Source organism: Pogoniulus pusillus, chromosome 6 (assembly GCF_015220805.1).
Source record: "Pogoniulus pusillus isolate bPogPus1 chromosome 6, bPogPus1.pri, whole genome shotgun sequence".
In the NCBI taxonomy this organism is placed as follows: domain Eukaryota; kingdom Metazoa; phylum Chordata; class Aves; order Piciformes; family Lybiidae; genus Pogoniulus; species Pogoniulus pusillus.
Window position 1 is genome coordinate 27,733,853 of NC_087269.1, and position 24,673 is coordinate 27,758,525.

Genomic DNA, 24,673 nt, shown 5'->3' on the forward strand with positions numbered 1-24,673 from the left:
CAGCCAAAGTGTGTGCTGACACTGAGTCTTTACTGCCAGCACTGGAGACACACAGTGCAGCAGGCTGTAGGTAGCCCTTCAGATGCACTGCACAATACATAGGTAGATTTATTTGCTTTGCTCAGAGCCAGAGGAAGTGTAGATAGGGCCAGAGGAAGTGTAGATAGGACCAGAGGAAAATACGCATTGACTGTAGATATATTACAGTTTGTATTCTAGGTCACATTTATCCTCAAATCTTGTGGTGACCTAATCCACAAACTAAAATAGTGGAAGGCTGAGGGAGCTGAGTATCTTCAGCTTGAAGAGGAGACTGAGGGATGACCTCATTCATGTTTATAAAGATGTGAAGGGCAGTGTTGGGAGGATGGAAACAGGCTCTGCTCAGTGATGCCCAATGACAGAACAAGGGGCAATGCATGCAAGCTGAAGCAGAGGAGGTTCCAGCTGAACATTACTTTTTCTCTGTAAGGGTGCTGGAGCCCTGGAACAGGCTGCCCAGAGAGGTTGTGGAGTCTCATTCTCTAGAGACTTTCAAGACCTGTCTGGATGCATTCCAGCATGATCTACTCTAAGTGATCCCGCTCTGGCAAGGGGGTTGGACTGGATGATCTTAGGAGGTCACTTCTAAACCCTGACATCCTGTGAATGATGTGAACACATATGCAAAGCTTTTGGTATACGAGCAAGACAGCACATTAAAAAAAAACAACAAACAAAAACCACCACCAAGAAACCACACCCATCCCCAAAAAAGAAACCAAACAAAAACAACCCACCCCAAACAAACAAAAAGCAGCACACACAACCCAAAACCTCTCTTTCCTACATTTGTTAGTACTTCCTATCATCAAGTAATACAGCAGAGACAACAATTTGTGAAAGCCCAAGCTGTAACCATGTCCACCTGACATGACCAGTCCAGTGCTGCCTTCCCTTTGCTGCTGCTGTTCCATGAGAAAGGGCTCACTGGAAGTCCTGCCTGATCCAGGCTCACACAGAAGGAGCTCTTTGCAGGTGAGGAAGTCTTACTGGAGCTCTAGGTGCGTAATATACTAACATCACTTCAAGTGTGTGCCCTCAAGTGTTTCAAGAATGTGTACACTCTGTTAAGCCATTAGTGAGTACTTTAAAAGTACTACAAGGTTATGGAAAAGAACAGTCTGCTGATGCATTAGAACAGGAAAAAACAGAAAACAGTACAAGCTTCATCTGAACCACAGCTCTATGTCTCCAGTTTAGTTCACAAAGAAATCTGGTTTAAATACTCTAAATATTTCATAGTAGCATAATAGTTTCCAGTGTAATCTATGCAACAAATTCAGCCATATCCAAAAATAGCATCCCTGTGGAGAGGGACCTGGGTGTCTTGATGGATAACAAGTTATCCATGGGACAGCAATGTGCCCTTGTGGCCAAAAAGGCCAATGGGATCTTGAGGTGTATTAAGAAGAGTGTGTCCTGCAGATCAAGGGAGGTTCTCCTCCCCCTCTACTCTGCCCTGGTGAGACCTCATCTTGAATACTGCCTGGGGATTTTTAGTCTGGAGAAGAGAAGACTGAAAGGGGATTTAATAAATGTTTACAGACATCTGAGGGCTGGGGGTCAGGAGCAGGGGGGACAGACTCTGCTCACTTGCTCCCTGTGACAGGACAAGGAGTAGTGGGTGTAAGTTGCAGCACAGGAGCTTCCACCTCAACACAACGGTGAACTTCTTGACTGTAAGGGCCACAGAGCACTGGAACAGGCTCCCCAGAGAGGTTGCGGAGTCTCCTTCTCTAGAGACTTTCAAGGCCTGTCTGGATGTGTTCTTCTCATGATCTGTGCTAGATTGTGTGGTCCTGCTCTGGCAGAGGGAGTTGGACTCAATGATCTCCTTGGATCCCTTCCAAGCCCTAACATCCTGTGATCTCTATAAATGCTTTTGTATAAAAGTCGATACAATTCAAGCTCTCATAGATAAATTTATATACAGTTCTTGGCATCAGTAGGTATAAAGTCTTCTGAGAAGTCTATTCTCAAGGAGTACAAGAATGACTGCTCTTCCATCAGTCTTCACTTTTGGCAACTGATTCAGCTAGTAAAGCACTTATTGCTCAGCATCTAAACCAGACAAGGTTCATCACTGACAACAGCACTCAGACACAGCACACCAGTGTGGGGAAGATACTTGCTTGCAGTTTTATGGGACAGAAACACCTACAACCCTCCTCATAGTTTCCATAAGGATTTCCATGTTACTGTCATAGACTCATAGAGCCTGGAAAAGACCTTTAAGATTGTTGATTCCAATCCAACTACCATGATCTGTTTAATGATTTCTGTGAACACATCTCCAGCTCCAACTGAAACCAAGCTGATCAAATGCAAGACGCTAGAAACATCTCAAATGTGCAAGAACAAGGTGTAACAACTCTGTGGGCTTCAATTCACATCTGGTGCTGGGCCAAAAACACCACCTTCATTTACACAGCTTCCAATTAAAACCGCTCTTCTGTCTCAGGGTACATCTTCAATTAACAGACATACCCATGATAACTACAGGTTAAAAAAACCAAACAGGATAATTTTATTTCTCTCTCTTTTTTTTTTTTTTTTTTTTAATTCAAAATATTCTGACAGTTTAACAATATTCCAGATGCATTACAAACACTGCCAAGGTCAACACAACAATCAATACTTAAAGAGCATTCAAACACTGAGGACGTATAATCTGAGAGCAGAGACAGGAGAACACGCTTATATTAAGAGCATACAGATCATTTCCCAATGACCAACTCCTTTTGAGGCAGGTGTCTGATTTCTCTGGCACAAAACAGATTTAAATCCAGAAGAGATGAATTACAGAGGACAGAAAATTGGGATGTGTCAGTGTTTTCCCCCCCCCCCCTATTTTCTAGAAAACATTATGAGTTTACCACGAGGCCACTGGCAGCCCAGACTAATCAAGCATTGACTATTTATGGGCTAGAAAAACAAAACCATAACAGAGAAACCAACTTTGTCAAAGCAAACAAAACAGCAAACTCCTAGAATATGGCTTAAATTAGTTCACAGACAGCTGGGAATACATTAACTTAATTATATGGTGCAATGGAAATACCAGGTAGAAGAAAAAAATAAACCACTTTCTCCTCCTGAGATACATTTTTTCCCCACAGCATAAAATTTCCAACAAAATGATTCTGCCCCCTCCTGCAAGAGTCTTTTCCTGTACTTCAAAAACATTATGGTACTATCGGATTGGTTTAATTCTTCACTATTTTGGCCAATATTAGCTTTAGAGTTTAAACAGTAAAGTTTCATATACAATACCCTGTTTCTTCCAATCAACCCAGCTTCTCAAACAGCATTATTTGCTTGGAAAAAAAAAAAAGCATTTCTCTCTTTCTGATATAGAAAACACGTCAGATGGAGAACTTGCAAAGACAGGAACACAAATGAGTGCATAGTGCAGAACATCAGATAGGGAGAGCAGCAAGGCCACCATGCCACAGCATGTCCACATGTAGAAGATGCATATTTCCACTGATCAAATCCATTTGAAAAAGTGCTATTTCGAGGGCTTGCTTAAAGCATTAAAAGGATGGCGAGACTCCTTCTGTCCCAGCTTTTCCTATAGCTGACTATATACGCATAGTAGGACGGTCACATGCACAGCATACAGAAGAGAAACACCAAAAATGCTTTGGATACATCCTCCTGACCTCAAACATCCTGCACCAAAGCTTGAATCTTCCCTGTGAAAAAGAAGGAAGTGGGATAACTTTTAAATTACACAGCTTGCCTGCGTGTCATTAAAAGAAAACTACTGAAGAGCTGGCTTTAGCCCAAGGTGAGAGAGCCACAACTCCACTGCAACAGGTGGAGGTACATCTGGTCGCTTCAGGGCTGAAGAGGATCTTCAAAGGGTCCTTCTCCTGTATTGCTAGTTGTTTCCAGCCGGTGCTCCCCAGCAATGGAAATGTTGAAAGGCATGTTGAAAGGCTTGTTGCAAAAAGATGAGGGGCCAAGGGCTAGAGGACATCTCTCTGTATGCTTACTCAAAAGGCTGTGTTTCCACATTCCATCAGCTGGCTTTTAGAAGCGGTGTTGTTTGAGAAAGGCCATCAGAACAAAGGAGCGAGGCATTTCCCTCAGTCACATCACACACACTCCATCAACGGACTGATTTCATCCCCTAAAACCCAATTCCTGGAACATCTCACGTCTGCATTTTCGCTCTTTCTCAGGACCAGTTTCTCTAGCAGTTGTGCAGTTTAAGCCTGTTAGGATATTTTACTCCAGCTTTTTCTTAGCACCTCAACACAAATTAGGTTATAGCTTGTCTGTGGTGAGCATCGGCTCCGGACAACCACCATGAGGGGAAGCGCCCTCGGCAGGGCTGAAAAAACAGCAACATCGTCCCGTGACATTGAAAAGCACTTTCTGACAGACTGGCTTCCAGGCTAGACTACTAACTCAGAACAGGACTGCTCCGAGTAGGGTGAACTCCAGTTATTGAAGGACAGTAAACACGAGAGGGCAGTACTGAGGACATCAATCCTGCTCATGAAAGAGTTTTCAGTCTGTGGTCTAAAGACCTGCTAATGGAGATACGGCTCAGTGTCAAGGCTAGGTGGGCAAATGCTTCCTACGCTGAAGTCCTTAGGGAACTAAGCTAACCTTTGCTTGTTGGACTCCTCGGATTTAAGCCAATCACAGACACTTCATTCTGTTAATTCACCTACTCCGCTTCCTCTGAAGTATCTTCGTCATCCTTTCACACTCCCTAATTAACTACCAATTATTTTCCTGAGTGAGATTATAAAAAGTTAAACCCTTCTACCAAAAATACAAAGACAAATAAAATATAGAACAATACAAACCCAGTTATACAGCATTACAAGTGCAGAAATTCTTCATGTTGTTGCTCTTCTTTTTATCATTGGACCCCGGTATAAAACAAAACAAAACCATAGCAAAGAATTTAGTTATCCAAAATATTTTGCAGTACTGTGATTAAATTCTTCAGACCATAAATGTAGCCCTCATCCTTTGCGTTGCTCGGAAAGACGTGAGCGAAATCTATCATTCGGACTTCTACGGCTGGGGTCTCCTTCAGCTCTGCCGGCATGTGACAGAAAACCTTTTCCAGTTGGGGCAGGACGTTCCCGTTCAGGTGCTCCTGCGTGATGCACGCACTGCTTTTCCACACATCTTGCTCCAAGGCCTCAACTTTTAACGAGAGCTGGCTGTGGGGCCTCTTGGAGTAGGCCTTTTTGTGAAGTGCGTAAAATTTGGACAAGCCTTTACTGACAGAGGCCTCGATTTTCCCATTCTCTGTAGCATTTATTACGTGGATATTGTTATTGTACTCCAGTATGTCTCCACCTGACAACAGGCCTTTGGGCACTCCTCTCTTCTCCGCCAAGGTGACGTCACTCAGCCGCATGGTCGTCGCCTGGCACGAGCCTTCATAAACAAACAGTAGTGAGCTTGCATAAAAGTTGAGTTGCTCCTGGCCCTCAAACCACTCCAGGATCTTTTCGACCTTCCGAATGCTGGCAGCTATCGCATCTTTTCTCAAGCAGTACCCATTGTGGAAAAACATAGAGATGCCTGCAAGAAACAAAACACATTTGGGGATCATTTTCAACTCTGGAAGATCCAAATCAAGCATTCTGAATTGCTTTCTGACTAAGATTAGTTCTTGATTTGAAGAAACAAAGAGTTTTCACAGTTTCCTTTTATATAAGTATCAACTAAATCAGAAGGGAACAGAGGACCTGCTCCAATACCTGCAGTTACGTGATACAGCTATTCCAACCCCCATGCCAAGGGCAGGGGACTCCTCTCGACTTGACTTGGTTGTCCAAGGCCTCATCCAACCTGTCCGTAAACACCTCCAGGGAAGGGCCATCCACAGCCACTCTGGGCAACCTATTCCAGAGCCTCACCACTGAAAAACTTTTTCCTAAGATCAATTCCCCCTTGTCCTGTCTCTAAGACACCCTTATGAAAAGTCCCTCTTCAGCCTTCCTGTAGGCTCCCTTCAGGTACTGGAAAGCAGCTCTAAGGTCCCACCAGAGTCTTTTCTCCAGGCTGAATAACCCCAGCTCCCTCAGCCTGTGCTCATCGCAGAGGTGCTTCAGCCCTTGTATCACCCTGTGGCCCTCCTCTGGACTCGTTTCAACAGTTCTATGCCCTTCTTAGGATGGGGACACCAGAACTGGACACAGTATGGTGAGGTCTTCTAAGAGCAAAGGGGCAGAATCACCTCTCCTGCCCTGCTGGCCCCACTTCTCTTGATGCAGCCCAGCACATGACTTGCCTTCTGGGCACACTGCCAGCTCATGGGGAGCTTCTAACCAGTCATAACCCCCAAGTCTCTTTCTCTAGGGCTACTCTCAATCCATTCTGCACTCGTAATGCTACAGACTGGGCCTGCATCAATCAAACAGCAGAACAACACAGTTCCTGCTCCCCAGGTCATTTTTGCAAACATCTGGGTAGACTTGGGTAGGGACCCATTACATTCTTCAAGGGTAAACAAGCTCAAGCACCTCCATCAGTTAGTGCCAGCTCTGGAGAGGAGTGTGTTCATGCATGTGTCCTGTCCCATGGTGGGGGACAGATGTCAACTAGTAATTAGTTTGAAATAGTTATCATTAAACAGCTGTATAATGGTAGCATTTTTATTTACAGTTAACATAGAGCAACATATAGACTGACTTCAGCAGAGACAGCCCCTTAAACTGGAAGACATGTTTATAGTACTTTTCTAATGTACAAGACCATCCCAGTATGGTTGGGGTCAGAAGGGACCTCTGAGGATCATCCAGTCTAGCCTCCCTGGTAAAACTGAGTCACCCACACCAGGTTACCCAGGATCACAGTGTCAAGATGGGATTGGAAGCTCTCCAGAGAAGACAACTCCACAACCTTTGGGCAACCTGCTCCAGGGCTCCAGCATCCTCACAGCAAAGAATCAAAGACACACAATGTAAGGGGGTGGAAGGGACCTCCAGAATCATTGAATCCAACCCCTCCATCAAAGCAGGATCACCTAGGCCAGGTAACACAGGAACACAACCAGATAGGTTTTGAAAGTCTCCAGAGAGAGAGACTCTACAACCTCTCTGGGTAGCCTGCTCCAGAGCTCTGACTCCTTCACAATAAAGAAGTTTCTCCTCGTATTAAGGTGGAACCTCCTGTCTTCCAGCCTGTACCTACCCATTGTTCCTTGTCCTATCAATGAGCACCACTGAAAAGAGCCTGGCACCTTCATCTTGACCCAACCCTCTGATATCTATAGATATTGATTAGATCACAGTATCAACAAGGTTGGAAGAGACCTCATAGATCAAGTCCAACTCTTTACCACAGAGCTCAAGGCTAGACCATGGCACCAAGTGCCACGTCCAATCCTGCCTTGAACAGCTCCAGGGACGGCGACTCCACCACCTCCCCGGGCAGCCCATTCCAGTGTCCAATGACTCTCTCAGTGAAGAACTTTCTCCTCACCTCCAGCCTAAATTTCCCCTGGCACAGCCTGAGGCTGTGTCCTCTTCTTCTGGTGCTGGCCACCTGAGAGAAGAGAGCAACCTCCTCCTGGCCACAACCACCCCTCAGGTAGTTGTAGACAGCAATAAGGTCACCCCTGAGCCTCCTCCTCTCCAGGCTAACCAATCCCAGCTCCCTCAGCCTCTCCTTGTAGGGCTGTGCTCAAGGCCTCTCCCCAGCCTTGTCCCCCTTTTCTGAACACGCTCAAGCATCTCAATGTCCTTCCTAAACTGGGGGGCCCAGAACTGAACACAGGACTCAAGGTGTGGTCTAAGCAGTGTAGAGTACAGGGGCAGAATGACCTCCCTGCTCCTGCTGACCACACCATTCCTGATGCAGGCCAGGATGCCACTGGCTCTCTTGGCCACCTGGGCACACTGCTGGCTCATGTTCAGGTGGGTATCAATCAGCACCCCCAGATCCCTCTCTCTCTGGCTGCTCTCCAGCCACTCCGACCCCAGCCTGTATCTCTCCATGGGGTTGTTGTAGCCAAAGTGCAGCACCCTGCACTTGGAGCTATTGAACCCCATCCCACTGGACTCTGCCCATTTGTCCAGGTGGTCAAGGTCCTGCTGCAGAGCCCTTCTGCCCTCCAACTCAGTCACATCTGCCCCCAGCTTGGTGTCATCTGCAAACTTGCTGATGACTGACTCCATGCCCTCATCCAGATCATCTATGAAGATGTTAAAGAGGATGGGGCCCAGCACAGATCCCTGAGGGACACCACTAGTGACTGGCCGCCAGCTGGATGTGGCACCATTCACCACCACTCTCTGGGTCCGGCCCTCCAGCCAGTTCCTAACCCAGCACAGAGTGTTACCATCCAAGCCATGGGCTGACAGCTTAGCCAGCAGTTTGCTGTGGGGGACAGTGTCAAAGGCCTTGCTGAAGTCCAGATAGACCACATCCACAGGCCTCCCCACATCCACCAAGTGGGTCACCTGATCATAGAAGGAGATCAGGTTGGAGAGGCAGGATCTGCCCTTCCTAAACCCATGCTGGCTGGACCTGAGCCCTTTGCCATCCCTTAGGTGCGCTCTTATCACCCCCAAGATAACCTGCTCCATCAGTTTCCCTGGCACTGAGGTCAGGCTGACAGATCTGCAGTTCCCAGGTTCCTCCATCCGACCCTTCTTGTGGATGGGGACCACGTTGGCCATTTTCCAGTCTCCTGGGACCTCTCTGGTGAGCCAGGACTGCTGGAAAATGATGGAGAGCAGCTTGGCCAGCTCAGCTGCCAGCTCTCTCAGCACCCTGGGGTGGATCCCATCTGGTCCCATGGACTTGTGGGTGTCCAGGTGGCTCAGCAGGTCCTGAACTAATTCCTCATGAATTTCCAGGGCAACACACTGTTCTCTGACCCCATCTCCCAGTTCAAGAGGCCATTTGCCTCCTTACTGTTGAAAACTGAGGCGAAGAAGGCATTCAGGACCTCAGCCTTTTCTACATCATCAGTTATAGTATTCCCCTCCTGGTCCAGTAAGGAGTGGAGGATCTTCTTGCCCTTCCTTTTAGCATTGATAAATTTATAAAAGTGTTTTTTATTATCTTTCATAGAAGTGGCAGCCTAAGTTCTAGCTGGGCCTTAGCCTCTCTAATTTTTCTCCTGCATAATCTGGCTGTCTCCTTAAACACGTCAGGAGAAGCCTTCCCCTCCTTCCAGAGGTGATACACCCTCTTTTTTTCCCCCAATTCCTTCAGGAGCTGTTTACTCATCCAGGCTGGTCGCCTTCCCCGCCGGCTCATCTTTTGGCACATGGGAACTGCCAGCTCCTGTGCCTTCAAGAGCTCCTGTTTAAAGTAGGTCCAACCATCCTGGACCCCTTTGTTCTCAAGGACTGCTGCCCAGGGGACTTTGGAAATAAGTTTCTTGAGCAAATTGAAGTTTGCCCTCTGGAAGTCCAAGGTGTGGGTTCTGTTAGAGTTCCTCCCTATCTCCCTGCATATTGAAAACTCCACTATCTCATGATCACTATTCCTCAGGCAGCCTCCCACTGTCACATCTCCCACCAGTCCTTCTCTGTTGGAGAAGAGTAGGTCAAGCTGACCCCTAGTAGGCTCACTCTTGACCTCTAGTAGATCTCCTCTCAAGACTAGGAAGTTTCCCATGTTCAGAGGAAACCTCCTGGGTTCCGGTTTGTGTCTGCTGCCCCTTGTCTTGTCACTGGGCACCACTGAAAGGAGTCTGGCACTAGCCTCTTGTCCCCTACCCTTTAGCTATTGATCAGATGCCCTTTCAGGCTGCTCTTCTGCAGGCTAAACAGCTCCAGGTCTCAGCCTTTCTTCCTCACAGAGATGCTGCAGTCCCCTCATCATCTTTGTAGCCTCTGCTGGACTCTCTCCAGTAGCTGCCTGTCTTTCTTGAGCTGAGGAGCACACAACTGGACCCAGCACTCCCTCACTAGGCCAGAATAGAGAAGACAGCTAGAGATAAAAATAAACGTTCTATAAAAACATTTCATACTTCTCAAACATTTTGTTATAGCTTCAAAGCTGCAAACTAAATTCTGCCACTGTCACTCCCCTTAGTGACAGGTGATAGGGAAATTCCTATAGGCTACACTGCAGTTACAGAAAACTGCAAAACTCAATTTAGGATCAACAGGTAGTTCAAAATATACAGGACACAGCTAAAGAGCCATCTGGCAAGAGAAGAAAAAGCCATTTTAAAACTGCGAACTCACTGACCACTTTTCCCACACAGTTCCCTAAAGTAAATTAGTCCAAATAAATCCCAAACATCCAAGAGCAGTAAATTTCAACATGGAAATTCCCTTACCATCCTTTACTGTCTCCTTTGTCAAGCTCCTCCCGTAGTGCTGGTTTTGTGTCTCGTAGCTGTCAGAAGAGACGTGGTAAACCTGCAAGAAACAAAGGAGGTGACTCAGTGCTTATTTGGACGAACCAGCGATTCTGCAGAGCCGGCAGAGCCCTTCCAGAGGCTACCAAAGCGCTGGGATCCTTCAGCCCTCGCCGCTAGCTCAGAGGTCCTTGCCGCGGTCAGCAGTGCCCTCTAGTGCTCTGCTTTGCAAAATCTTCCCTTCCCGTCGTGGGATCTAAGCGGCAGCGTTATACATCCATGTGATGGTAAAAAGCCACACAGTCATAAGGGGAAAGCATTTGATGGGGCACTCGCCTCCCAGACCCGTGCTAAGACTTGAAGCAGTCACACTCCTACCCACGTCACTACGGATATCGAATCAGTAAGTTGCAAGAAGCTCGAAACGTCAATGAAATTGGCTTTCCTGAGGAACACTGCTAGTTGCAGGGCTCCCACTGATCACAACCCCCTGAGCTCTGCTGTTTAGCCAGTTCTTGATCCATCTCGCTATCCATTCATCTAGCTCAGACTTCCTGAGCTTACCTACGAGGATGCTACAGGAGACAGTGTCAAAAGTCTTCCTGAAGTCAAGGTAGACAACATCTCCTGCTCTCCTTGCATCTACCCATTCAGTCACACCATCATGGAAGGCTAACAGGTCAGCCGAATGATTTCCCCTTGGTAAATCCATGCTGGCTCCTCCTGATAACTTGCTTTTCCTCCATGTGCTTTTCTTTTCCAACTACTCATCATGACAGCAAGCCAGTAAGAAATACTATAGTGTGACCCAGGAGCGCCCACCTGAAGCTATCATTGTTGGCACAAATGAGTAAAGAAATGCCAGGAGCTGAGTGAAAGCTCTGTTCCAGCACTCACAGTGGTTCATCCGCACATGCCTGAAAGGGAGGCAACTCATCCGGGGACAGCTTTGCCCAAATCAGGACTTGTACAAGCAGAACGAATTAATTCAAGAGAGTTTTACACAGAGACACACTGAAATAATTTCCACAGCAGAAACGAGCCAGCCAGCCAGACCCAAGTATAATTTGTTTATGGGAGTGCAGACAATTCTTGCAGAAGGGCTGGTGTTACCAAGCAGGCAGCTGTCTCTGGCAGAAACTTTGTGCTTGGCACTTGTTCAGACCACCCAACCCTGTGGCACCCCCTGTGACTGCAGCACTCTGCCCTCCCTTTGCCCACCATAAAAAAGGGAAGGTCCTACAGAAAGAAAGTCAAGGTGCACCAGTGAGATGTCTCCTGCCCCCAGCTCCACAGAGAAAGTCCAGACAGTGAAACTTCAGTGCATAAAAAGGTGTGATATCTGAGCTATAGGTAAACAAAAAAGAATTCTCTGGTTTTACTGCAGCCCCCCACCCTGAAACCCCTCTCCTCAAAAGCCTTGCAAGTGTGTAAGACCAGCCAGAATGAGGTTCTGAGCAATCTGGTCTAGTAGGTGGTGTTCCTGCTCATGGCAGGGGGTTGGAACCAGATGACCTTTGAAGGTCCCTTCTAACTGAAGGCATTCTGTGATCTATGAATCCAAATGACAAACATGATAGTAAAACACAGCTCCATAACTCCTGCATCACACAGCCGCTGGAAAGAAACATCTGAAACAGCTCTTATTTTGACCAAAAAAAAAGAAAGTAATTAAATTTGGGGGCCCCAAGGATCTGAAATCACAGTATGGGGAAACTGACTGCACCCATCAGCTGGGAATTTGAAGGAGCAGTAAATAAGTCTGGTTATACTAAAGAAGTTAACAGCTGTCAGCATGAATGGTGAAGTCACTTGGTAGCAGAGACACTTCCCACTGTTAGGATTCCTGTTCCCACTGTTACAGTACTTGTAGAAGCTATGGCCCTGACATCTACAGATTGCACAGAGAATGAAGATTCTGATGACTACATCTAAGTTCCCACTAGCTGTGTCCTCGTTTTAATAACATCAAATGTTCTCCTTTAGTCAGTCTAGGGGCAGCTCTCCCCACACACCAGCACTGCAGCTGACTCCTGAAGGAATAATCTTGTTTCCCAGAACCTTATCTCTTCCTGTAGGAGCTAACAGCTTTTGTGACATGGGCACTTGCTCAATAAAGCTGATTAAAATCTGCAAGCTCATTTTGTTTTCCAGCAAAAGGCTGGAGCAGCACATAAGCCCCCTGTGTTTCTGAGCTGGTTTTCCTGTGGTGCTACCCTGCTTTGGCTCATAATTTGCACAGAACCATTCACTCCCAGACAGCTTTGGTTTAAAAACACCATGTTTTGCATGAACAGCGGGTGTCAACTACACAAAATGGTGGGTGACAAACTACCAAGTCCCATGCGCACCCCAACAGCACAACATATACATTTGACCAGCTTGTGAACAAGCCAAGCCTTGAACACCCCTGGCTGCCACTGGGCTTGGCTGCAGACAATGGCATTCAGGGGCATGTAGCTAACCATGAAAGCATTCCCCATGGTAGCCAAGAGCTGTCTCTTAATACTGCTTCAAGCATTTTCTCAGCTGCAAGGAAGGAACTATTTGAAACATTCCTAGAAAGCCTCAACCAAACCCTAATACACTAAGCCTCATACAGAAAACAGAAGAACAGGAAAACAGGTTTCAACAGAAATCATCTTTCTCCACTTCTTGCTTCACCCTCACCTTCCCCTACCAAAACCACCTTCACTTACCCCTACCAAACTGAGCCATCACTCTGCTGCAGTGGCAGAAGACTAAAGTCACCTTCCTAGCCTATGTACCTCTTGTTTCATTGTGCTTTTGTACTCGCTGTCACCACCACTAATCTGCTACTAACCCTTCCCAAAAGGATATTTGCCTTTGAAGCAACCTTTTTGTGTATCCTTGTTGCTGCCTGTACTGGCCCATTGCTGTCAACACGATGTCAAGGCAAATAAGTCAAACCTGTAACCTTAACAACGTCCAGGAAATGAGGAGACAGGAAAATCTCCCTCTCTGTCCACCTGCCGCAGCCTGTTCTGTGTTTGCTCTGTATTCACCAGGAGTTTCACTGTACAGTGCAAAGGAAAGCAAACTCCTGCTGTGATCTGCAAAACTGCCTTGGAAAAACCTCCTGCCTCATCAGGGAGTTTTATACATTCTGACTCTGCAAGATCAGAGCTGCTTTGGCTGACACTGCAGGCATTCTTCATGCCTCCAAGCAACTCCCATTTGGTGAGGTGTCTGCAAAAACACAACTGGAATCCAGCATACTAAGGAGGTTGGGGTTTTAATTAGTAGCAGTAAGGACTGTGTGGGCAGCACATTAAAAAAAATAGATCAGGTTAGGTTAGAAGGGACCTTAGAGATCATCTACTCCAACCCCTCTGCCAAGGGCAGGGACACCTCTCAACTAGACCTGGCTGCTGAAGGCCTCATCCAGTCTGGCCTTAAACACCTCCAGGGAGGAAGCATCCACAATCACTCTAGGTAACCTATGCCAGTCTCACCACCCTCATAATGAAGAGCTTCTTCCTAAGATCCAGTGTAAATCTACTCTCCCTCAGCTTAAAACCACTCTTGTCTTGTCGCTATGAAAAGTCCCACTCCAGTTTTCCTGTAGGCTCCCCTCAGGTATTGGAAGGTAGCTCTAGGGTGCCCCTGGAGTCTCCTCCAGGCAGAACAACCCCAGGTCCCTCAGCCTATCCTCACAGCAAATCCAGACGATTAACTGTTGAAGGAAGTTATCTACACTATTTTTCAGCCTATATTGGCTTTTGTTCCCCCATGAGGTGTTAAGTTATTGTTGCTTGCATATATATTCAGGTTCTTGTACCCTTTCTCCAATTTTATTTAGTTCATCTGATATTCCAGAACTGAGAGAAACCTTGAGCTGAAATAAAAAGTTGGTTCAATGTGGTCTTTAAACCCTTGCAAGGCCTTAACAGTAAGTGAGATACACAGCTTGAAAACCTTGCAACCACACCTTTACTACCTGAAGCTGAAGACTGAAGTGAGGAAAACCAATGTCCAGTGTTATGTACTGTTATTTACAGTCACTCCACAGGAAAGGCAGGAAAATACACACACTGTTCAAATGCTCACCTGCAGCAACTCCCCAGCTTCCCTAATTCATCATTTAAATACATATGAAGACCAGCCTGTTTGGTTTGAGAGCACAAGTTAAGAACTCCATGAAATATTCTGCAGAACTCTCTTCCATCTGTAGAAGCATTAACTGACCTGGAACTGGGGGAAACCCCTATTTTCAGCAAGCCTGTACAGTGCCTGAGAAGTAACTTCCCATGGAGCTCCTGGTGCCACCCTGTTCACCCGCATGGCCAGCAAGGACACAGAGATCAGTGCTCTGATGCAGAGACACCCAAGACTGCAAAGGGCTGAGATATTCATCCCTTGTATTTTTCCATAAATATACTTAATGGCCACCCCTATTTCACACTCAGGCAGGTAAGAGCAAGCCAGTGTATAAATATATCACAGAGTTTTCTGTTTACAGCAGGGCACCTCTGTGCTCCTACCTGGCACCTGAAGGTCAGTACCCAGCCTCCTGCCAAAATGGAGCCAGGCCTGAAGTGGCTGAAAGCAGGCAGCACCCTAGCTAACCTAAGGACATCCAACATCACCATCAGCCCAACACCTCTGAAGGAGGCAACAGCAGCATCAGGCCAAGACCCTCACACATCCGGGTCCCACCTTTTATCTGGACCTTATATTGTCCCTTTAGCAATACACAAGTTTCCTTCTTGTCTGAAGGATTCAGGTTTCTCTGCAGTCCTGCCATCTCCCAGAGACTGATCCTGCACATTAACAAGTTTCATTTTTTCTGTTACCAAAAGGATTTGAAAAGTACCAAAGAGAGAAACATTTTCATACCTATTCTCTTCTCTGACACTACTGTTTTATAGTGCTGCTGTAGCACTATTATTGTTGAGAATTTAGCTCAATCCATTTAGCTAAACACCTGCTCTAGAGAAAAAGGGAAAAAAGAGGTCATCTCTCATCCATCATCAGCTTCCTCCTAACACATCAGCCATAAGGTCATACACATGAAAAGAAAAACTGGTGGAAAAAACCCACCAAAGTGTCCACCTGCTAGAACTTGCTCAAGAGGAAGACAGAGGAGCTCCTGAACCACATACCCTTCCAGCCACTAGCTGATACCAGGCTCCCAGGAATTGCTGCCTTCAGTTCTGCAGCATGGATTCAGCACAATCAGACTGAAAAATGGATGAGCTATGGGAGCTGGGGACTAACAGTAGAAAAATAGAAAAGCAGACGTGGTGGTGCAAGGGGGTAACAGAATCACAGAGTGCTAGGGGTTGGAAAGGACCTCCAAAGATCATCCAGGCCAATCCCCCTGCCAAAGCAGGACTACTTAAGGCAGGTCACACAGGAATGTGTCCAGGCAGGTTTTGAGAGGAGACTCCACAAGCTTTCTGGGCAGCTTGCTCCAGGGCTCCAGTGCCCACACAGGGAAAGATTTTTCTCATGTGGAGGTGGAATTTCCTGTGACTGAGTTTACATCCATTGCCCCTTATCCTGTCACTAAGTATCACTGACAAGAGACTAGTGCCATCCTCCTGACAGCCACCCTTCAGATATTTATAGACATAGATAAGGTCCCCTCTCAGCCTTCTCTTCCTCAGACTAAGCAGCATCAGGTGCTCAGCCCCTCCTCATAAGAGAGATGCTCCAGTCCACTAATCATCATCGTAGCTCCCCACTGAACTCTCACCTGAAGCTCCCTGTCCCTTCTGAGCTGGGAAGCTCAGAGCTTTACACAGCATTCCAGGTGTGCACAGAGAATCCAGCCAGAGCCTTGGTTTAATGCTCATTTCAGCCCTGCAGACATCTTGCTTGTTTGGAGGGTCATCTGTTTTTCCTTACATTTGCTGTAGTCTGGGTTTCTTAAGTTTAATTGGGGGGTGGTGGTGGTGGTGTTAGTTTCTGTTTTGTCTTCCTGCTTTCTTAAAGAGAAAAGCTTGAATTTGACTTACAAATTGTGTCAGAGGAGTTTTAGGTTAGATATTAGGAAAAATTCTTTCCTGAAAGAGAGGTCAGGCATTGACAGGGAAGTGGTGGAGTCACCATGCCTAAGAAATGTGTGGACAGCACCCTCTGGTACATGGTTTAATGGCTACAGTGATCTTAGGTTGATGGTTGGATTTTAAAACCTTACAGGGCTTTTCTAACTGAAACAATTCTATGATTCCATGAAAAACAATCAAATTCTAGTAATTTTTTTGTTGTTGTGGAAGAATGTGAACATTAGATGCAGGATTTAATAGCTTTACTATTCCTCCCTTCCTAGACCTTGTTATTAACACATCAGAGCTCATGAAAATTACCAGATAGTAGAAAAAGTTCCTAAAGAGCTCATCAAATGTCTTCAAACACAGTCATTTTAAAAATATCCTGTGGGAACATGTGCTGTAGATTAGGAAACTCACTTGTACAAACAGCTTTGATGAGGTATCTGCATTACTCTGTGTGTGAGAGATGACAGGCACCAACGATAACAGCAAATGATGGATGAGACTGGTGAAGTTACTTAATCACCAGCTTGTGCTTTAAAAACACCTTCCACAAACAACATGGACCATGTGAGACTGCAGTCAAGATCTTCTGGAAGGAAAAGAAAACCTGCAGAAATCAGGATTCTGGATTATGGACCAGAAATGTGGATTTTGCATGGACTGAGAATCCAAAATGAGATCACAACCCACACATTCTGGTTGCATTCAACAGCACACAAAATGCTCTATTTTTAGAGGACCACGAATATATTTCTTATATCTTTCTATGTCTCCTACTGAACCCATATTGCAACTTGTATTTTTGCTGTTGGAACTGCACATTAGTTATCCAGCTTATATTTAAACCCTCACTACTGTCACAGCAAATCTATGTCCTCATCTGATACCTCTCCACTAAGCAAGAAATTGTTTTTTTAACCCAAGTTATTGAAATTAGGGTATCTTCTATGTGCACTTTCATGCATTTATCCTGTCTGTTCAGGGCATTGAGTTGAATACAGATGAATACATGCCAAAAGCCAGAGCTATGTACATAAATCAAAGCACTGCCAGGTAGGACTGGCTTCTTTTAAGGACAAACCATACCACAAAGATTATCAGGGGGCCTGGAGCACCTCTCCTAAGAGGACAGGCTGAGAGAACTGGGGTTGTTCAGTCTGGAGAACAGAAGGCTCCAGGGAGACCTAATAGCAGCCTTCCAGTACTTGAAGGGGCCTACAAGAAGGCTGAAGAGGGACTGTTTGCAAAGGCCTGCAGCAATACAACAAGGGGAAATGACTTGAAATCAGAGAAGAGCAGATTTAGACTGGATGCTAGGAACAAGTTCTGCTCTATGAGGGTGGTGGAACACTGCAACAGGTTGCCCAGGGAGGTAGTTGGGGCCCCAGGTCCCTGGAGATACTCAGCGTCAGGCTTGACAAGGCTATGTCCTCTAGTGGAGGACATCCCTGCTGATTGCAGAGGGATTGGACTAGATGACTTTTTGAGGTCCCTTCCAACCCAAACTATTCTATGATGCTATAATTCTACATACAAACAGATCACTGCTTATTTACCAGTGCATAATAAAAGCTGTGTCAATGACTTTGGGAGTAAAAATAAATTTGGGGCTAAAAAACAAGCCTCAAAGGCTTTTGCTTTTATCACCTCATAACAGCTTTTATGATGTGTGCTTTTAAAGCAGAGATAATTACATTTTCTCTTCTTCCTAGCCCTCTCTTTCTTGCTCCTCTAAAATAGATGCTTATTAAACAAGCCCACCTCCATCTTAAAAATAACACAGAATGGAGATTAAACCAAACCCCTCCACTTTCTGAATGCTGTTACATCATGTAACATGGGCTGCATCAGAACCAGTGTGACCAGAAGGATGAGGGAGGTGATTCTTCCCCTCTCTTCTGCTCCTGTGAGACTCCACTTGGAGTACTGCATCCAGTTCTGGTGGCTCCCAGCATAAGAGAGACATGGAACTGCTGGAGTTGGTGCAGAGAGAGCCACAAAGATGGTAAGAGGGGTAGAGCCTGTCAGGACAGGCCGACAGAGTTGGGGATGTTCAGCCTGGAAAAAGGAAGACTCAGGGGAGACCTCACAGCAGCCTTCCACTACCTGAAAGGGGCTACAAGAAAGCCAGAAAGGGACTTTACAAGGGCCTGTAGTGATAGAACAAGAGAGAATGGATTGAAGCTTCAGGAGGGCAGATTTAGACTGGAGACTAGGAAGAAATTCTTTACAATGAGGGTGGTGAGACACTGGAACAGATTGCCCAGGGAGGCTGTGAATGTCCCTCTGCCTCGGGGTGTTCAAGGCCAGGCTGGATGAGCCCTTGAGCAAACTGGTCTAGTGGGCCATGGCAGGGAGGTTGAAACCAGATGATCTTTGAAATCCCTTCCAACCTAAGCCTTTCTATGAATCAATCCATAAATCTGCATTTTGCCCAGCAAACTCCAGCAACCTTCATCCAGCAAGTCAGGTGCTAGAGGCAGAAAATGCCTGTACAGGAGGACTGTTGTACTTTATTGGCAGAGCCCTGCACAAATAAAGCCAGAGAGGCAGAGAGCAGCCCATAATCAAGAGGTGGCAAGCTGAGCAGAGAAAATGCCCTCTGAATTTAGGCTTTGCTAAATGTTGTGTGAGGGGAGGAGGAACCTTAAGAATTCTCTTTGGAAAATAACTTGCAACATGCAATTTGATAGCAAAGGCACAAAACAAATCTCATCTAGTTAAACACTAGATGGGAAATTGCAATGTTTGGTGGGGACCATCATTATACATACAGCTTCAGTTAGGGAATCCAAAGGATTTCTGCCCCAGGATGAAATGACAATGTTAGGAACAATAGTCCCAAGTAAAAATATCATGGAAGCAAGCACTCATTCCTCTTGTCATGGAACAAAAGACTGAAGTACTTAGTTTTACAGAGGAGATAAGAAAGGTTATATAATGCCCTAAGCCAAACCCAAAGTTATAATCTCCAGCTTTCCCTCTCCATCTCAACTGTTTCAGTGCTTTTTTGACTCTACTCCCACAGCCTTTCTTGCAGGCTTACATAATTACTACTCATGACCACTATAATTTATAGCTGTAAATGCTTATCTCAAGACAGAGTTAAGGCTGAGAGCTTAGGCAATTAAGTACAAAACATTACAGAGATATTAGAATTATTTCAAACAATGGAGCAATCTTTGTGCTGTTGCTATCTAACAGCAAAGGGGAAGCTTATCAAAGTCTTGATGCAGAGCTGGAGAAGTCCTGGCTTTGGGTATGTAAGAAGGAAAACAAAATCTCACATCAAAAAGAAAATCATTCCCGTGCCAATCACAGCAGGAAAAAAAAGTCCTTTAAATGCATCAGGAATTCATTACTGACAGCAACACCTTGGTGTAACCAATCTATCAGTGTTCTCTACAGTTTTTCTTTACTGTGAAGATTTAGAACAGCCAATACACAAATATTCAATGTCTGTTTTTCTCCTCACCTAGGATAAAGAAGAGTCACAGAATTAGTGTGGACAGCTTCAGGGTCTGGTCCCTCTCAGACTAATCTGCACCTGACAGTTGTTCCTTGAGCATGCAAGCATCAAAAAGGTTTTCTTCTGGTGGAAAGCTGTTTAAAATGCAGACCATAAGCAGCTATTTATAGCTACAAGCATCACCTCTGATAGCTTACTCTTCCCTAAAACATTAAACAAAAATTATTTTTATATAAGAAGGAAAAAAATGCAGATGAAAGGTTTAGAGAGGCTACATCAGGTTATTAAATTATTACAAAGACTGGTTCAGTATATGAGTCATAGAATGGTTTAGCTTGGAAGGGACCTCTAAATGCATCTAGTCCAATCCCTCTGCAGTCAGCAGGGACATCCTCCACTAGATCAGGTTGCTGACAGTCTTGTCAAGCCTGACCACGAACAGCTCCAGGGATGAGGCCCCATCTACCTCCCTGGGCAACCTGTTGCAGTGTCTCATCACCCTCATGGTGCAGAACTTGTTCCTAACACCCAGTCTAAATCTGCTCTTCTCTGATTTCAAACCATTTCCCCCTGTCATATTGCTGCAGGCTTTTGCAAACAGTCCCTCTTCAGCCTTCTTGTATGCCCCTTCAAGTACTGGAAGGCTGCTATTTGGTGTCCCTGGAGCCATCTCTTTCCCAGGTTGAACAACCCCAGCTCCCCCAGCCTGTCCTCTTAGGAGAGGTGCTCCAGCCCCCTGATCATTTTGTGGCCTGTTTCTGTTATATAAGCCTGTAAAAGTAAAAAAATACTTTGATAATCTGAAGTGTCTGCTATGTGAGAAGAATTAATTGCAATTGTCTTCAATTTTCAAGAACACTCTATCCCAGCCCCTTCTCTTGTACACACATACCAAACCCAGGCTGCAGACTCCCAGAGGGGACAGGACCAAGCCAAACACTTGTGAACAAGAGCAGTGTGTTTTGGAACATATTTTACACAGCAGTTGACACCAGCACTACCAACATGATCAGATAGTGCTTTATTTACACAAAGCTCAAGAGGGTTGTCACTTGCTAGTAAAACTAACAGTTGGATCTGGTGTGGGACAAGAGGCCAGAGCAGAAGTTGGATTTGAAAACAAAACAAGTTCTTACCCTCATGCCAAGTACCAAAAAGCCAATCTCTTCCATCAGTGGGTACTTGCTGACCTGCTGCTGTATCTTCTCAGCTGAAGCATACGGATCATAACTTTTCTGACCTATTTTTACATCCATTATGCAAGGCTTATTAAACTTACGGGTCACATCTTCCAGTTTTAGATAGGTATCTGTTGAAAAGACAAAACTTTCATAAACAGCAGGTCAAAGCAAAATCACTATATACTTTCTGCCAGGCTTCTGTGGAGGAAAGAGAATACTACAAAGCTTAATATCTTGTGAGTTCTTTAAGACCTGATTTTGTCTCTGAGCACAGACTACAGCGTGGCCACTGACCCCCCCTCCCAAATCCTGTTAGCATTAAATTAGAAGTGTCATATTGTTTAGAAAACTGTGTACAATGAAAGTGTGCTAAACTAGCACTCAAATCTCAATTATGGCCCAGATCACATTCATGGGGAACTTTTATTAAGGCATTAGCGTACTTCAAACAGCATTAATAAGCACACAGAAATGCAGGTTACTCAAGGGCTGCTTTTGCAATGGAGAAGGCATTTTCTTTCTCTGTGTGAAAGGGATGGAATTAAACCAGCAGTTTTTCTTTGTGTCACTTTAAAAACGAAATTAACATTTCAGAGTTCTACCCTGCAGGGGCCAAAATGCATCTCATTTTTCTTCTTTTTATCCCACTCCCATCTGTACTCATTTCTCATGGGGAAAGCACTCTTCGAATCCTAGGCTGCCTTTCATCCACTTCCAAAATTCCCTTCAGGGGGTGGCTGGACTTGAAAAACCCAAGCCCCTGGAGCACCTAAAGACTGAAAAGACTATCTAAAACCTAGTCAAACTGCTTCATGCCTTTCTCCAGCACAGGTCAGAGATTATTACCAACATGATCTACAGCACTGATTGTCAGAAGACAACAAGAAAACAAACTCCAGTAGCTGCCTGAATTGCAGACAGCTTTGTCTGCAGGAAACTTGCAGTGATCTGCAGCCCTTGGCAGGACACTACACGTACCAAGACAACACACAGTTAACACACATCTCATTCTTCACATCAGCTTCTGCAATGCACCTGTTGTCAGTCACGAACTTCACACTAAAGTTTGCCTTTCTTTCAGGGACAGCCTGTTCCATGAGTGTATTTCTTTGGCTTTAATGCAATCTGAAGACACAAACCCATTGTATTATTCCCCATTCCTGCAGCATGATCTAAAATAGGCCTGCCAGAGAAAGCAAAAACAGGTCAAGTCTGAAGAGAAACAAGGGCGAGAGTGTCTTGTTTTGATAGCTCTATAGACAAGTAACACAACCAGTTACATAGTCGAGATTAAGGAACTAGCCATGCTTCAATTAATAAGCAGAAACACTTACTCAAGGATAACAAATTATGGGCCCAGACCTGTTCAATATCTTTACTGATTATGTGGACCAGGGGATGGAGTCCAGCATTAGAAAGTTTGCAGATGACACCAAGCTAGGAGCAGGTGTGGATCTGTTGCAGGGTAGGAGAGCCCTGAAGAGGGACCTTGCCTAGCTGGATGGGTGGGCAGAGGCCAATGGGATGAGACTGAACAAGGCCAAGTGCACTTAGACTTTGGTCACTACATCCCCAAGCAGTGCTACAGGCTGGGGACAGAATGGCTGGAGAGCAACCAGGAAGAAAGAGACCTCAGGGTAGTGGTAGATGCAGCTGAACGTGAGGCAGCAGTGTGCCCAGGTGGGCAGGACAGCCAATGGCATCCTGGCCTGCATCAGGAGCAGTGTGGCCAGTAGGACAAGGGAGGTTATTCTGCCCCTGTACTCAGCACTGCTCAGGCCACACCTTGAGTGCTGTGTCCAGTTCTGGGCTCCTCAGTTCAAGAGAGATGTTGAGGTGCTGGAACGTGTCCAGAGAAGGGCGACAAAGCTGCTGAAAGGCCTGGAACACAAATCCTATGAGGAGAGGCTGAGGGAGCTGGGGGTGTTTAGCCTGGAGAAGAGGAGGCTCAGGGGTGACCTCATTGCTGTCTACAACTACCTGAAGGGACATTGTGGGGGGTGGCCTCTTCTCCCAGGCAACCAACAATAGAACAAGGGGACACAGTCTCAAGTTGTGCCGGGGAAAGTATAGGCTGGATGTTAGGAGGAAGTTCTTCACAGAGAGAGTGATTGGCATTGGAATGGGCTGCCCAGGGAGGTGCTGGAGGCACCGTCCCTGGAGGTCTTCAGGAAAAGACTGGATGAGGCACTTAGTGCCATGGTCTAGTTGACTGGATAGGGCTGGGTGCTCGGTTGGACTGGATGATCTTGGAGGTCTCTTCCAACCTGGTTGATTCTATGATTCTATTGACACAGTTTTGGCAGGGGTTTGGGGAACCACTGCTGAATCCTGTATAATATAAACATATATAAGTGATTATAGCCTACATATAACTTATTAGCTATATGTCATTAAGACAACAACTGCAAAACTCTTCAGTGCCATCCTTTTTGCCCACCCTTCACACCTACCCTTTTTGCCTGTTACAGGCATCACTGTTTAGCAGCAGATTTGTGTCATCACTTAAAAACAATACAGAAAACAACAACTAGGTGAATTCAAGGTTTTCAGTACTTAGCTCTCAAAAGCACTGAGCCAGAGATTTGCCATGGGAGGTGGGAAGAAAAAAACTAATATAAAAACACTGCAGGAAATGGCTGCAGTCCTTCACCACCAACTCCAAACTGCTTTGGAAAATGGTGTGAGCACCTCTGGACTCAAGCTATTACAGATACATAAATTAGAGAACTTGCAAGACACCATAAATGGCACAAATGATTTAGATGCAGGTTTCTTATCAACCTCAAAACATAATTCTGTATAAAATAGGGTAAAACATATATTTCCATAATGCAACAAAAAGTGAGCCTGCAGCTTAAAATGCAGACCTTAAGTCTCCCCAGACTAAGCATACTTCCCTTCAGAGAACATGCAGCACAATCCTTTTGTCCTCTTCCCATTCAAGGCACCTGTGGAGCACCGATGGTTATCCACTGTCCCTCTGTGCTCCAAATCCCTTTTTAAGTGCCTGCACCAACATTCAGGCCTTCCAAAACATTAAAAACCTCTAAATATCTGTCACATTTTCATTCCCCATCCACTTCAGCTCTGTTAAGCTATAGACTTTTTCCCTTACTGACCTCCTAAAACATGTAACAATTACTATTTTTAAAACAATATTTAAGCATTAAAATAACTTGAGGAGCTAACACTAACCATGGGAAACACTAATTACTTGGCAAAGCCTGTGAGTTATCCAGAAATGACTCATCTCTCTTACACTTTCTGGAATTAGTAGTTATGTCTTCATCACTCTGCTAGCTCGAAATTAGGACTCTCTTACATCTGTTCAGTGCACACCCCCACTCTCAAAAAGCTTTCTGTCCTTGCAGAGAGAGCAACACCACCACAGATAAAGCTTTGTGAAGAAAGAAGTTGTTTTTTTCTTATTGCAGCCTCAGATACATGCATTGAGTGTTAATGCTTCATTTCTTCCTGGCCCAATTTTCTTCTTACTTGCATTGTGTTCAAGCTGTAAGGGCTACTGAAAGACCCCAAAAACCACAGAAAAGGACTTGGGGGTGCTGGTGGATGAGAAGCTGGACATGAGTCAACAACATGCACTTGCAGCCTGGAGGGCCAATGGCATCCTGGGTTGTATCTAAAGCAGCAT

General features: G+C 45.5%; 1 protein-coding gene across 1 annotated transcript in view; it reads right to left on the bottom strand.

Moving 5' to 3' along the window:
- Positions 1-2,881: 2,881 nt before the first annotated feature.
- The window catches only part of IPMK (inositol polyphosphate multikinase), a 56,028-nt gene continuing 34,236 nt past the window's right edge, over positions 2,882-24,673 (bottom strand). The window contains exons 4-6 of the mRNA XM_064145014.1: positions 20,974-21,146; positions 10,325-10,406; positions 2,882-5,601 (exon numbers count right to left, since the gene is read on the bottom strand). Of these exons, the coding sequence (XP_064001084.1) occupies positions 4,970-5,601; positions 10,325-10,406; positions 20,974-21,146 (887 nt within the window). The 3' untranslated portion in view covers positions 2,882-4,969. The remainder of the gene's footprint in view (positions 5,602-10,324; positions 10,407-20,973; positions 21,147-24,673) is intronic.